At 39.8% G+C, this 11,549-nt stretch overlaps 1 protein-coding gene across 1 annotated transcript in view; it reads right to left on the reverse strand.

Moving 5' to 3' along the window:
• Positions 1–8,638: 8,638 nt before the first annotated feature.
• pitx3 (paired-like homeodomain 3) overlaps positions 8,639–11,549 on the reverse strand; it is a 10,525-nt gene continuing 7,614 nt past the window's right edge. Inside the window, exon 3 of the mRNA XM_030070694.1 lies at positions 8,639–9,291. Within this exon, the coding sequence (XP_029926554.1) occupies positions 8,722–9,291 (570 nt within the window). The 3' untranslated portion in view covers positions 8,639–8,721. The remainder of the gene's footprint in view (positions 9,292–11,549) is intronic.

Below are 11,549 nucleotides of genomic sequence, written 5' to 3' on the forward strand. Positions count from 1 at the left end.
CGTCAGCTCAGTTCATTTCTTTTCAGTTTGATTCAATTCAGTTCATTCCAATTCATGTAAGCTTCCTATATTCTATAACGTATGAAAGGGAGATCACCAATATTACCAAAACAAATCAGTACATCACAAAAGAATTATTACATTTACAGTACCTTATAAGTGCATCAGAGAAATATGAAATAAAACCCAAAACACTGTGAATGCAAAATGTGTGGCGATACAAACCGAAGAAATGAAACTGCAGAACTGAGGCGTTAGAAACTAAGTTACATTAAGCAGCTATTATCTTTACATATGTAGAGAAAGTAAGTAAGTAAGAAAGTAAATTAACAAGTCTCCAAGCACTACTGGGAGTTTCATGACTCTGGAGAGAAGAGAAAAATCTAGATCAGCTGGTCAGTAATGTTTGTAACTGACTGATTACTCATTTAAACTATACGGTTGTAAAAGCGTGCAATGCACTAAAGGTCCCACACACAGCAGTCTTAAACATCATTAAATAAGTATCAAATTAAAGATGTGGCTCCTTTTGAAGTACAGCGCCCTCTTCCTGTTTCAAAGCAATCCAGCTGCGGCACATAAATTAAAATGCCGGTCGAGGCTGGTAGAAGCTGCCAATTCTTTCCGATGGCGCTCTTTTTCCTCTGCAGTAACAATGAAAATGTGTCAGAATCAACGAGGTAACCGTTTACTGATGTTAAAGCTGCATGTAGAACCTTTAAACACAGTGCCGATCAGCGGCTCCAAAACACAGAACCAAAACCAACATCTACCACCACTTCAATTTCAGATTCATCAGTAGGCTGGTAAGATAGGGTAAACAGGCCGACGGGGGCTAATCTTTGCCAGATGATGCAGTGAGAGCATCGGGGTTTTCCCTGTGAAGTGTGTTGGGCTTTGGACCTGGGTTAATCCCATGTGAAAACAGCCCTAGGTGCACTCTCCTCTCCTGGGCTCCTGGATAAATACTGGCCAATTAGAGGTGTCTGGGATAGGTTTTAGAGAGGAGCTCAGTGTGTGTGTGTGTGTGTGTGTGTGTGCGCGTGTGGCTGTGTGTCTGTGGTTAAAGAGTGTGCTTGTGAAAAGTAGCGTTTACCATTTAAGTTTGATCAAAATTACTCCCCTACTACAATTCAAGCAAGCATATTTAATTTAATTGGCTTAAGGCATATTGTATAGAAAAAGGCAAAAAAAATATGGACAAAAGACTCTTAGGGTTTAATTGCAATGAATTTTAACCAAAGACCACAATGATATTCAAGTGAACAGATTTCATTTTTATGAATTGCATCACATTTTGATGAAAGGGTTTGTTAAAAGAAATAAATATATCCATATAAAATTGTGATAAACTTGTAATGGCCAAAGCGATTTCATTTCAGCCACTCTGCTAATCACAATGGAGGGTTAGGGTTTAGCCCCAGGCGATATGAAAATGAAAATATCAGTGAACACCTGGAGTGTGACCGGAGGTAAGAGAAAACCTTCATAAAAATTGTTTTCCTGGTGCATCGTGGGATTTGTTTTTGGGTTGTTTTTTTTTTTTTCTCTCATACTACATGTGTAAAGACAGAGAAACAGGCAGAATTCAGGCCTGGACTACTTGCATACTCGCTGTACATGCACACATATGTACATGCCTGCGTGTGCGCTGGCGTGCATGTTGGAGTGTATTATAAAGGGTGCAGGGTGGAGGGAGTTGTAAGGCAAAAGGGAAATTACATGCAAGACAGTGCAAGCTGGAAGGGCTGGGGGAAGAGGACAGAAAAGCCGGTAGGTTGGGCCTGCACTGTGGCGGCTTACTGTAGGAATGTTAATCCCCCTAATGTATTACAGTTGGAGGAAGAGCAGGACCACAGGCTGAACTGGGCCTGCAGGGCGGGGGTGGGGGTGGGAGGAGGGGGTTTGAGGGACAAGGGACAAAAATGAGGGGGGAGCAAAAGAAAATTAGACTCCCACAGCAGTCCCTCACAAAACAATAGAAAGTGTGGTTACTGGTTGTCAGTGTGAGTGAGTGTGTGTGTGTGCATGTGTCTTGTTTTCCCACCACTTAACACACAGACAATACTTTCCCCCCCCAAATCTCCAAAACAGCATTGAGAGTACAAATCTTTTGAGAGCCTCCAGGCCCTGAAAATTGGAGCCTAAAGTGGATATTGTAATGGCTTCTTCTACAGGTTTACCAAAGTAAGTGAGTGCGTATGTGTGGTCCAAACACCCTCAGGGAAATGGCTCGCAACACACACCTAACATTGTTCCTATTGTGAGTCAGCATTACGGAGCAACTGATATATCAGTCCGCCAATATCTTAGGCTGATATTGATTCTTTATTAGAAATCAGATCTGCTCCAGTCAGTGTCATCCCAGTGGGGCAGGATGGTCATGGTGCAGTTTGACTGATTCCATATTCATGGTGGAACTGCTCAATACTACATCAGGTGTCTACTGAAGTGCCTTGACCCGAATTGATTCTAATGTTGCACTCATCAGATTCCACACACATATGCAAAAATATGTTTACTATAATTATTAGTAGAAGCAGTAGCAGTACTTGTAGTAGCAGTAGTAGGAGGAGGAGGATTAGCAGGACCAGCATTATTATTAGTAGTAGTAGCAGTCATAGTAGTAATAACAGTACTTAGTCTGTAGTAGCAGTTATAGTACTAGCAGTAGTAACAGTAGCATTATTATTAGTAGCAGTTGCATTAGTAGTAGTAGTGCCAGCAGTAGTAGTAGCATGAACGTTAGAAGTAGTTGTAGTATTATCAGTAGTTGTAGCAGAAGTAACAACAGCAGTAGTAGTAACAGTGGTAGAGGTAGTAGTTGTAGCATTAGTAGCATTAGTAGCAGTAGTAGAAACAGTAACATTAGTAGTGCTTGTAGCAGTAGTAGTAGTAGCAGAAATATTAGAAGTAGTTGTAGCAGTACAAGTAGCAGTAATATTAGTAGTAGTTGTAGCAGTAGTAGCATCAGTAATAGTAGTAGTACTTGTAGCAGTAATAGCAGCAGTAATATTAGTAGTAGTTGTAGCAGTAGTAGCAGCAGTAATATTAGTAGCAGTAGTGGCCGTAGTAGTAGCAGTAATATTAGTAGTAGTTGTAGCAGTAGTAGTAGCAATAATATTAGTAGTACTTGTAGCAGTAGTAGCCGTAGTAGTAGCAGTAATATTACTAGTAACTGTAGCAGTAGTATGAGTAGTGGTAGCAGTAATAGTAGTAGTTGTAGCACTAGTAGTAACAGTAATATTAGTAGTAGTCGTAGCATTAGTAGCAGTAGTGGTAACAGTAATATTAGTAGTAGTTGCAGCAGTTGTAGAAGTAATATCTGCACAAATTATCAGCACTCAGGGGCTTCAATTCAAAAACATCAGCATCATATCAAAACATCCAACGGTCAAGCCCTCGTCAGCATATCTGCCTTTGTGCTGCTCATGAAAAGGACAGCTCCACACAAGATCAAAAACCCCAAAAACTAGGTGTGTTCCTTTACATCTCTGCAGTTTTGGCCTCACTTACTGCCAGCTGCAGGAAAATACGTATTGTGTGGCTCCTCACACCTGCTGTGAAGTTTTATGTAAAACAGAGTTGGATTAACATATTGGTATCCACCTTTCAATACATATCAGATATCAACCAGTCATGTTGCTCTAACTCTTCTCCCTGAGCACAGCTACACGAAAGTTGTGATGAGCTTGGGTGAAATCTCCAATACCAATGCCCCATTTTAGAATACAGAGACCAGTGTTACAGGTATCAGCACATCCCTAGTCGAAATGTCAGGGGATTTATCAGCCTTAACAAAATAAAATTCTAGGTGAAACACTAAATTCTTGGATTTTCTGAGCATAAAATGCTCAAACTTAAAGACATTTTTATTGGTATTTGTACAAAATATTGGCAGCTTCACAAAATATAGGACGCTTCAGTTCAAAAATGGCAGTATTATGCCAATAATAGCCAACTCATCAGACAGATCCTTTGTAATTAGATGATTGCCCCAGGGTTGATATGTAAAGGTTATTATCAGATGAGGACAAAGATCGAATACGATGGTGTTTTTACCAGCAGGGAAAAATCCAAACTCATATGTGACAAGATGAATTTGCTCCTTTCCTCATCCTCACTCCTTTCAAACTTTTCTTAAATCGGTGCTTGCTATTAACTCCTTAGGTTTATCCCACTTTAAATAGGTTGAGCAAACAGCTCATAAAGAAGTATCACCAAAAGTCACTTTGTCTAGTTAATAAGTTTGAAAAGCCATATCGCTCGTCTCTAATTTCTTCTAATCCTCTGTCAGGAACAAACAGTAAAAAAAAAAAAAAAGAAGAGTCTGCTGAATTACTCCATCACCCTGTTTGTATTTTTAACACTAATTACCATGAAGGCGTTTTCTGCTTGAGTCCCAATTATATTTATGAGACTCCTTGGATTCATTTAGTGCATCTTCTCTGTGACAGCAATTTACCATATCCAGGGAGAATAATGAAATGCAAATAGAGTGAAGTTCTTCAAATTATAACTAGGTATGATATGCAATTCATCACCAATTTGTTGACACAGGTCACTAGAAATGAGCCCTCAAATTGACCCCTTACATTTCTGAGGCTGTGAATATTAAATATGAAAGTTTTTAATAAAACATTCATCAACAATATTTTCTTGTCAAATTTAGCATAGGAGATTTCGTATCTATCAATATTTTGGAAAGTTAAATTAGTTCGGCGTGTCATTCGATAACGGTGGAGATTAAAAAATATGATGTTGATTTACAAATGGCTTGACAAAGCTATTTTGTCAGTTCATCATGAATTTCTGTAGCCTCATTAAGCTCTTTTCTTGATTTTGATTTAATTAAGTAGAAAATATGTGCCAGTGCTCCTATTCATAATAGCCATATGATGTTTAATTGCAAATTCAATGAAAGTAACTGTCACACAGTGTATCTTAGATTTTTTTTTTTTTTTTTTTTTTTTCATTATTTTTTGCCTGGCATTTTAAATATTCCTTGTGTTTTACATAAAGAGTCTGTTCACCAGACGGTTGGCGCTGTTGTCTGTTTAAGGTGGATAAAGGTTGTGAACAGTAACTGCCTTTCTGCTAATCTGTTGTTGGCTGTAAAAGTGATATTGGTCCCAAGGAAGTTGGAGTGACAGCTTATAGCCAGCTCAAGTTGCTCTGAAGTATGTATGCTATGGCTTTCTGGCCCAGGGATGACTTGGCTTGTCTCTATCAAGCTATAATTGTAGGCTGCCTTTTCTAAAAATGCTATCCTTTAATAACAAGAGCATCCTGTAAAAATGACAAATAGGTTTGCTTAAAGTCCCTGTCTGGCTCCATCATGCAAGAACATGATGGAGGCACTGGTTAGAAAACGTGGTGTAGAAAAAGTTACAAAATATCCTGCTCAAATAGAAGGATGACATGCTGGCAATGTCACTTAATTAAAGCAAAACTGAACTTTGGCAGAGTGTCGGTTTGATGTGATGTGAGCCTACATGGTGGTGAAATATCCTCATTAGTTGCTCTGTGCTCCCCTGGGCTGCTCGTCTACAATACTATATTTCTATGTCTCCATTCACTTTCATAACAAATCAAAACAGCTTCCAAAAGAACACTTTAGCACATAAGTGAACACAAACAACACAGTTTTTTTTTTCCAAAATAAAAATCAAGAAAATCCAGTACCCTTGTGTGTGTGTGTGTGTGTGTGTGTGTGTGTGTGTGTGTGTGTGTGTGTGTGTGCGCGTGTGTGTGTGATTACAATTATTTATGAAAGTACTATCAGGTTTTTTCTCCTTGGTGAAATGTTATGTGCAGATGCTACCTGCCGGATCTACTTTCCAATTCAAATAACAAGAAAAAGGAATTCCCTGATAAAATGTACTAGGTACAGGGCCTTGTTGTCTTTTATATTGGCATAATTTGCTTTGTGGTAAATGTGTTATTTTGGGAGCTGTTTTGCTGCACTATAAAAATGAAAGGAGAGATAGAAATATAGTATTGTGGATTAGCAGCCCGGGAGCATGGACCAACTAATGAGGACTCCACTCACATCCAGGTAACTATACAACCCAACACCCTACCAAAGTTCAGCTTTGCTTTAATTGAGTGAAATGTTATTCTATTTGAGTGGGATATTATCGTAGGATATTATATGTGTAATAATGACATCATGTGATCTACAGTTAATTTGTGCCAAATTATTTTAATATTTTGGGAGAAATTTAAAGCATTGCTCAAATACTATGCAAAGCTGTGCTGTGAGCGCTGGCTTCCTGTTCAGCCATATACAATCCTTAGAATATTTCCACCTCAAATTCCACTCATCTCTACTTGTTATTTTATCTTTTTTCCTTCCCTGTATTCTCTGAGGTAATCGTTATCAGTTCTTTGGGTTTCATAGATTTTTCCAGACCATGGTTTTTGGTTTCTTCTCAGCTGCTGTAGTATTGCAGTGTGAGTAAACATCAGGGACCGGTGGACATCTTCCCTCTGGTGGAATATTGATTGTATGGTGTGGAGGGGAAGACCAGATACTGTGACGGCTTCAGCTCACTCCACAAACTACTTTTCTGTCTGTGCCACCGGGAGAATAGCTACCATCAGATAAGCAACTTGGACTACAGAGCTCTTCATCGCCTTGTTTCCAGGTTTAAGTAGCCTTTCTCTTATGAAGGGTTCATTTGGCAGGATTGCCCGCTCTCAATTTGTGTCTAATGTGAGTTAGTAATAGATATAATCTGAAGCCTGAGAAATCAAGGTGGAATTGCTTGGATATTTGCTAGGGTTAGACTGATGTATCTGGGGCCGATATTGACTTTGTCTAAGGGAAGATTTTAACCATCTTCCTCATGGTTGCACTGGTCATAATATTGGTATTAATGGTGCAGGTAACTGGTAACAGGTTTAAATGTTCAGAGGTCTAAATGCTGTTTTAGAGACTTTTCCACCCTTGCAAGAGTAAAACTCTCAGGGAGACTTTCAATATTTGCCATTTTTTGTCATTAGATGCTGTTGAATATTGGCACAAAATATCAGTGATTGGCAGCTTTAATCTATACAGTAAGTATTGGGTTTAATGTCAGCCTTCATCTAACCCTAATATTTACATTGCACAGTTAGTTTGTTTAACCCTGATCCTGACAAGATTCGCTTCAACTTCAAACTGTCTTTCGGTGACATAAAGAGGACTTAATTAAAAATGTGACATTGTAGAAATGAACAAGAAATTAGTGTCACAAAAAGTGGATATGCCACTGCAATAAACAGTTAATGTGTTAGTGTAGGAGTTGAAGGGGGTTGATGGGCTGCTAACCCCTTGTTTGTGGTTCCACAGGGACAACTCGCTCCTTGAAGCCTTATGTAATATTGGCACTGCGAACACTCAATGTCGGCCTCTCTGAATTCCTCCTGTGTTACTGGATAGCCTGTGGTTACCACTCAGAGTGTAGGTCAAACGTATCAGTGACCGGCCATTGGGAACATCTACATCTCCCCATCTCTCTCCATCTACTACCCTGTTTCTCTCTTGCGTAACCGTTGCCATGGAGGTGAGACGGGGTTTCCATGGCATCGCGGTCAAGTTGGGAGAACATCATGTTTTGGCTTGTGTCACACCGACTAATGTCATAGGCCATAGATTAGAGTTATGGAAGGACATGTGCTGCTCCTTTCAGCGGGAAAAGTACATTTGTAGTTCATAAAAACTGATCCTTTTATTGGTTCTTTAATGAGACAAAGCAGGCTACACCAGAAAAAAGCTTGTTTTTTTGTTATAACAACTGCACTCTTACATACATTTTTTACAGTCATGGACTCCCTTTGTATAACACCACACAAATCTATATATTCAATGGCTTTTTAGAGTTTTACTTTAAAAAGGTTTCTGATATTCTGATATATGTGTGTGTAAATTGTTGTTGTTGCATCTAACCAGTCGAGGTTAGTTTTGCTTTCCAAGACTATGCTCTATGACCTCCTCTTGCCTCTTTGGAGTTGACCTTTGACCTATGATCTTCCATAGTGAGTGGAATTCACAACAAAGATTAAAATTCCTAAAGGAGGTACTCATAGTACATCAATCAAGTGTCTTTGCTCTTGAAGAACATGCTTTTCTCATCTTCAAAGTACTACATTTTTCATAGATTGTTTTTTTTTTTTTTTTTTTTTTTGTCACATACAAAACAAAAAGTCCATTATATACATCTTCTATTTCTCCAATATTGCAACCACAGGTCCCTTTTCCTGTGACGATGACAAAGATCGCCTCTGACTTCATTTTTTTTTTCTTTGTTTTGTTTTTTGTTTTTTGGCCAAGATGTTGACCACCAGTCCAGCTGAAGCATCCATGTTTTTTTCCCTTGGTTTCTAAGTTTACTCTAATCATGCAGTTCAAAAGAAGAAAAAAAATGATAGTGGATAATAATCTTTAGAAATCCTTTGAAACAGTTGGTCGGTTCAGCGACAAAGTCTCAGCATATTGGAGAGAGTTCCTTTGAAGCACAGTGGTCCATCTGGGCATGTCTCTTTGCTGTCTCTATTTTGAAGATTATTCCCGTCATGTACCACCAATACAACGTTGCGTTTGCCAGTCTGTAGCACATTTGGCATTTTAGAGATGGAACGTGGCTGGAGAGATGTAGGGGCTGGAGGGGGGGGGGGGGCAGTAGTGGACTTACGGCTGGTCAGTCGGGTCAGGGGTGCTTCTAGAAGGTTGCCTCTTCATACTGGTCGGTCCACAGCATACTGGCAGGGGCTCAGGTTGGACACGGGGTTCTGCACTGCCGGATAGGCGAAGTTGGCGTGCTGCTTGGCCTTGAGCCGCAGGCTGGCCAGACTGGAGTTGCAGGTGTCTCTGTACATGTACGGGCTTGCTGTGGTGGCATAGGGGCAAGTAGCAGCCGTCACCGCTACCGAGTTAAGTGCCGTGGGGCTGTTGAGGTTGTTGAGGTTGCCCAGGTTGTTGAGGCCCGCGCCAGGAACCCCAGCCACCGCCGAGGGCACCATGCTGGAGGCCATGTTCATGGAGGGGATGGAGCTTGGGGGGGAGAACATGGGCTGGGACGACAGGGGGCTTACATTCATGGAGTTAAAGAAAGGGAAGCTCTTGGCCGACAGTGGGCTGCTCGCTAGGCTCTTGGTAGCCCAGTTATTGTACGAGTAGCCTGTGTACATGTCATCATAGGGTTGCATGAGTCCATTGAACTGGGCACCGAAGCCATTTTTGCACAACTCTGCCTGCTGGTTTCTCTCCCGCTTTCTCCACTTGGCACGGCGGTTCTTGAACCATACCTAGGGGAGCCAAGAGGACAAAAATAATCTGAGTATCTGATCAAATCTGAGTAATCTGAGTGGTCTACTGATTAAATTACACTGGTGGAGAATCTGTAAGCACACCATCCACAGATGCTGGGAAAGTTGGCAAACACAGAGCACAAGGGCGGAAAGGCTGATTTATCTTAAAAGATGTTGAACATCTGTCAGTTACCATCTGCTCTAGACAACTTTGAGAATTGGCAGCTCCAAATGCCAGGAAAAGGTACAATATTTTCTTTTTTATCAGTCAGTAAAGGAAAGATCAGTCAGTCAGAAAAGTCAGTAAATTACACAAAGCACACTTGGGCTTTGCCAGCCCAGCTGGTCCTTGATGTTTTATATCAAGGAATACCAAAGGGACACAATGAGTAAAAGATCTCATGTTTGTACAACCCACAAACATTAGATCAGGAGACACTCTGTATTCTACACTTAAGTTTGGATTCATCACTTCCTGAGGGCAGAAGAGTGACCATACCCAAAACCAGAATTTCATTTAGGCAAATAGGATGAATATATGACACCTCAGTTTGTTAGTCTCTGTTACAGCCCCATTTGTGATTTAGGCAGATAAAATGGGCAATTTTCTATCATATTTATGTATGCAAGGAAACGCTGGCAAACTATGACAGAAGCTAATTTCAAATTACTTTTTACTTAACTATAAAAAGTGTCATGGGTTAATCAAATTTAATTCTGAAACATTTCTAATGAGTATAGAGCATCTTTCCCCTAGTAATATTATGTGCATTTGTACCCAGAATTTTGGAAAGACATAATGATCCCAGAAAGTAAGTTGAAGTGTAACATCAAACAGTCATATTAGGCAAGGCTTATTAAAACTAATCATTGACTTATTTGAATAGAGAGATCCCAATGAAAGAAATGTCAGGGAAGGGCAATCTTCCCATTTGTCATTTTATGGTCCTATATTTGGAGGATATGAAGTGGATTAAAGCTTTAGTGGAAAATCTAAATTGAGGGTTTTGGAAATGAGGACTGTGCTGAGTTTCTCAGAGTATACAGTTTTGGACAAACTTTGGTCTGAATTAGAGGAAAAACTTTTCATTTTAATCTGTAGGAATACTATATAGAGCATTACAGAAATAATGTGGTAACAGAAAAAAATCTGCGCTGGTCATTGATAAAAAGTTTTGAATGTCTTTTACATTAAAGTTATTTGCGATGAGACACATCATTTGCAATCCTTTTAAAAGTTTTCCTGTGTTGATACCAAATGGCCTCTCTGCTGCCTCCCTTGGCATACATGCTGTGTATCATCCAATCCTTGGTTATGATAGTAACAGAATGCTGTTGACCATTAATATGAGCATAATGAGCATGACACTGTATTTTCCATCCCACTCAGTGACAGCAGGGGAAAACCCCACGACAGAGGAGTGTAGCCACCCAATCTTTACCGTGACTCGGAGGCAATGCTGTTTGAATGTTCATGGAAAGGTCTGAATGTCAAGGTTATTAGATGGCTTGTCCGCACCAAACTTATCCAACTTTTCACAAATGGTCAAATGACTGCTGGAGCAGGATAATCTAGGGAGCCAAATATTCCTTTGTAACACTCTACTTAAATGTATCTGATAGATATTCTTGTCAATGAATGAAATGTCATGACTTTAGGTCCAGAGTATACTTGGAAGTCAAAGATGGACATCAAAATTTGCCAGTAGGTATGTCGTAGGTCGTCATTTCAGAGATGTCAGAATGTGAGAAATTCTGGCTTCCTACGCAAGAAAAATGCCATGTGGTGATGAATGAGTTTACTGAGATGCAGTTACCTGAAGTCATGTCAACATGACATACACTATTTTTAACATGTTGCAATCCTCAAAATACACTGCTGTTTGATTTTCAAGATTGAATAACCCAATTTGGGTTCCAGGGAATTTCAGGGCTCAGGGAGTTACAGGAGTTCCCAGAAAAAATGGGGAATGTTTTAATTACATTGTTATTACACTGATTAGAAGTTAGCCCAATGAGAGAATGCATAACAATGCCTAGCCTGTTCATAGGTTTCACACTCTTCACTTATCTGCTAATCTACAGTATAGATAGTTATGGATTAACTAAATCTTATCAGATGGGGATCCCTGAGACTACATCTTATCAAATATGGGTCCATGCCCTGACCTATCAAAACATTTTGAAAAGTAACATTGTGCTTACAGGCACTACAATGATACTACTATGATAAGTAACATGACATCAGTGTCATT

Source organism: Myripristis murdjan, chromosome 15, assembly GCF_902150065.1.
Source record: "Myripristis murdjan chromosome 15, fMyrMur1.1, whole genome shotgun sequence".
Taxonomy (NCBI): domain Eukaryota; kingdom Metazoa; phylum Chordata; class Actinopteri; order Holocentriformes; family Holocentridae; genus Myripristis; species Myripristis murdjan.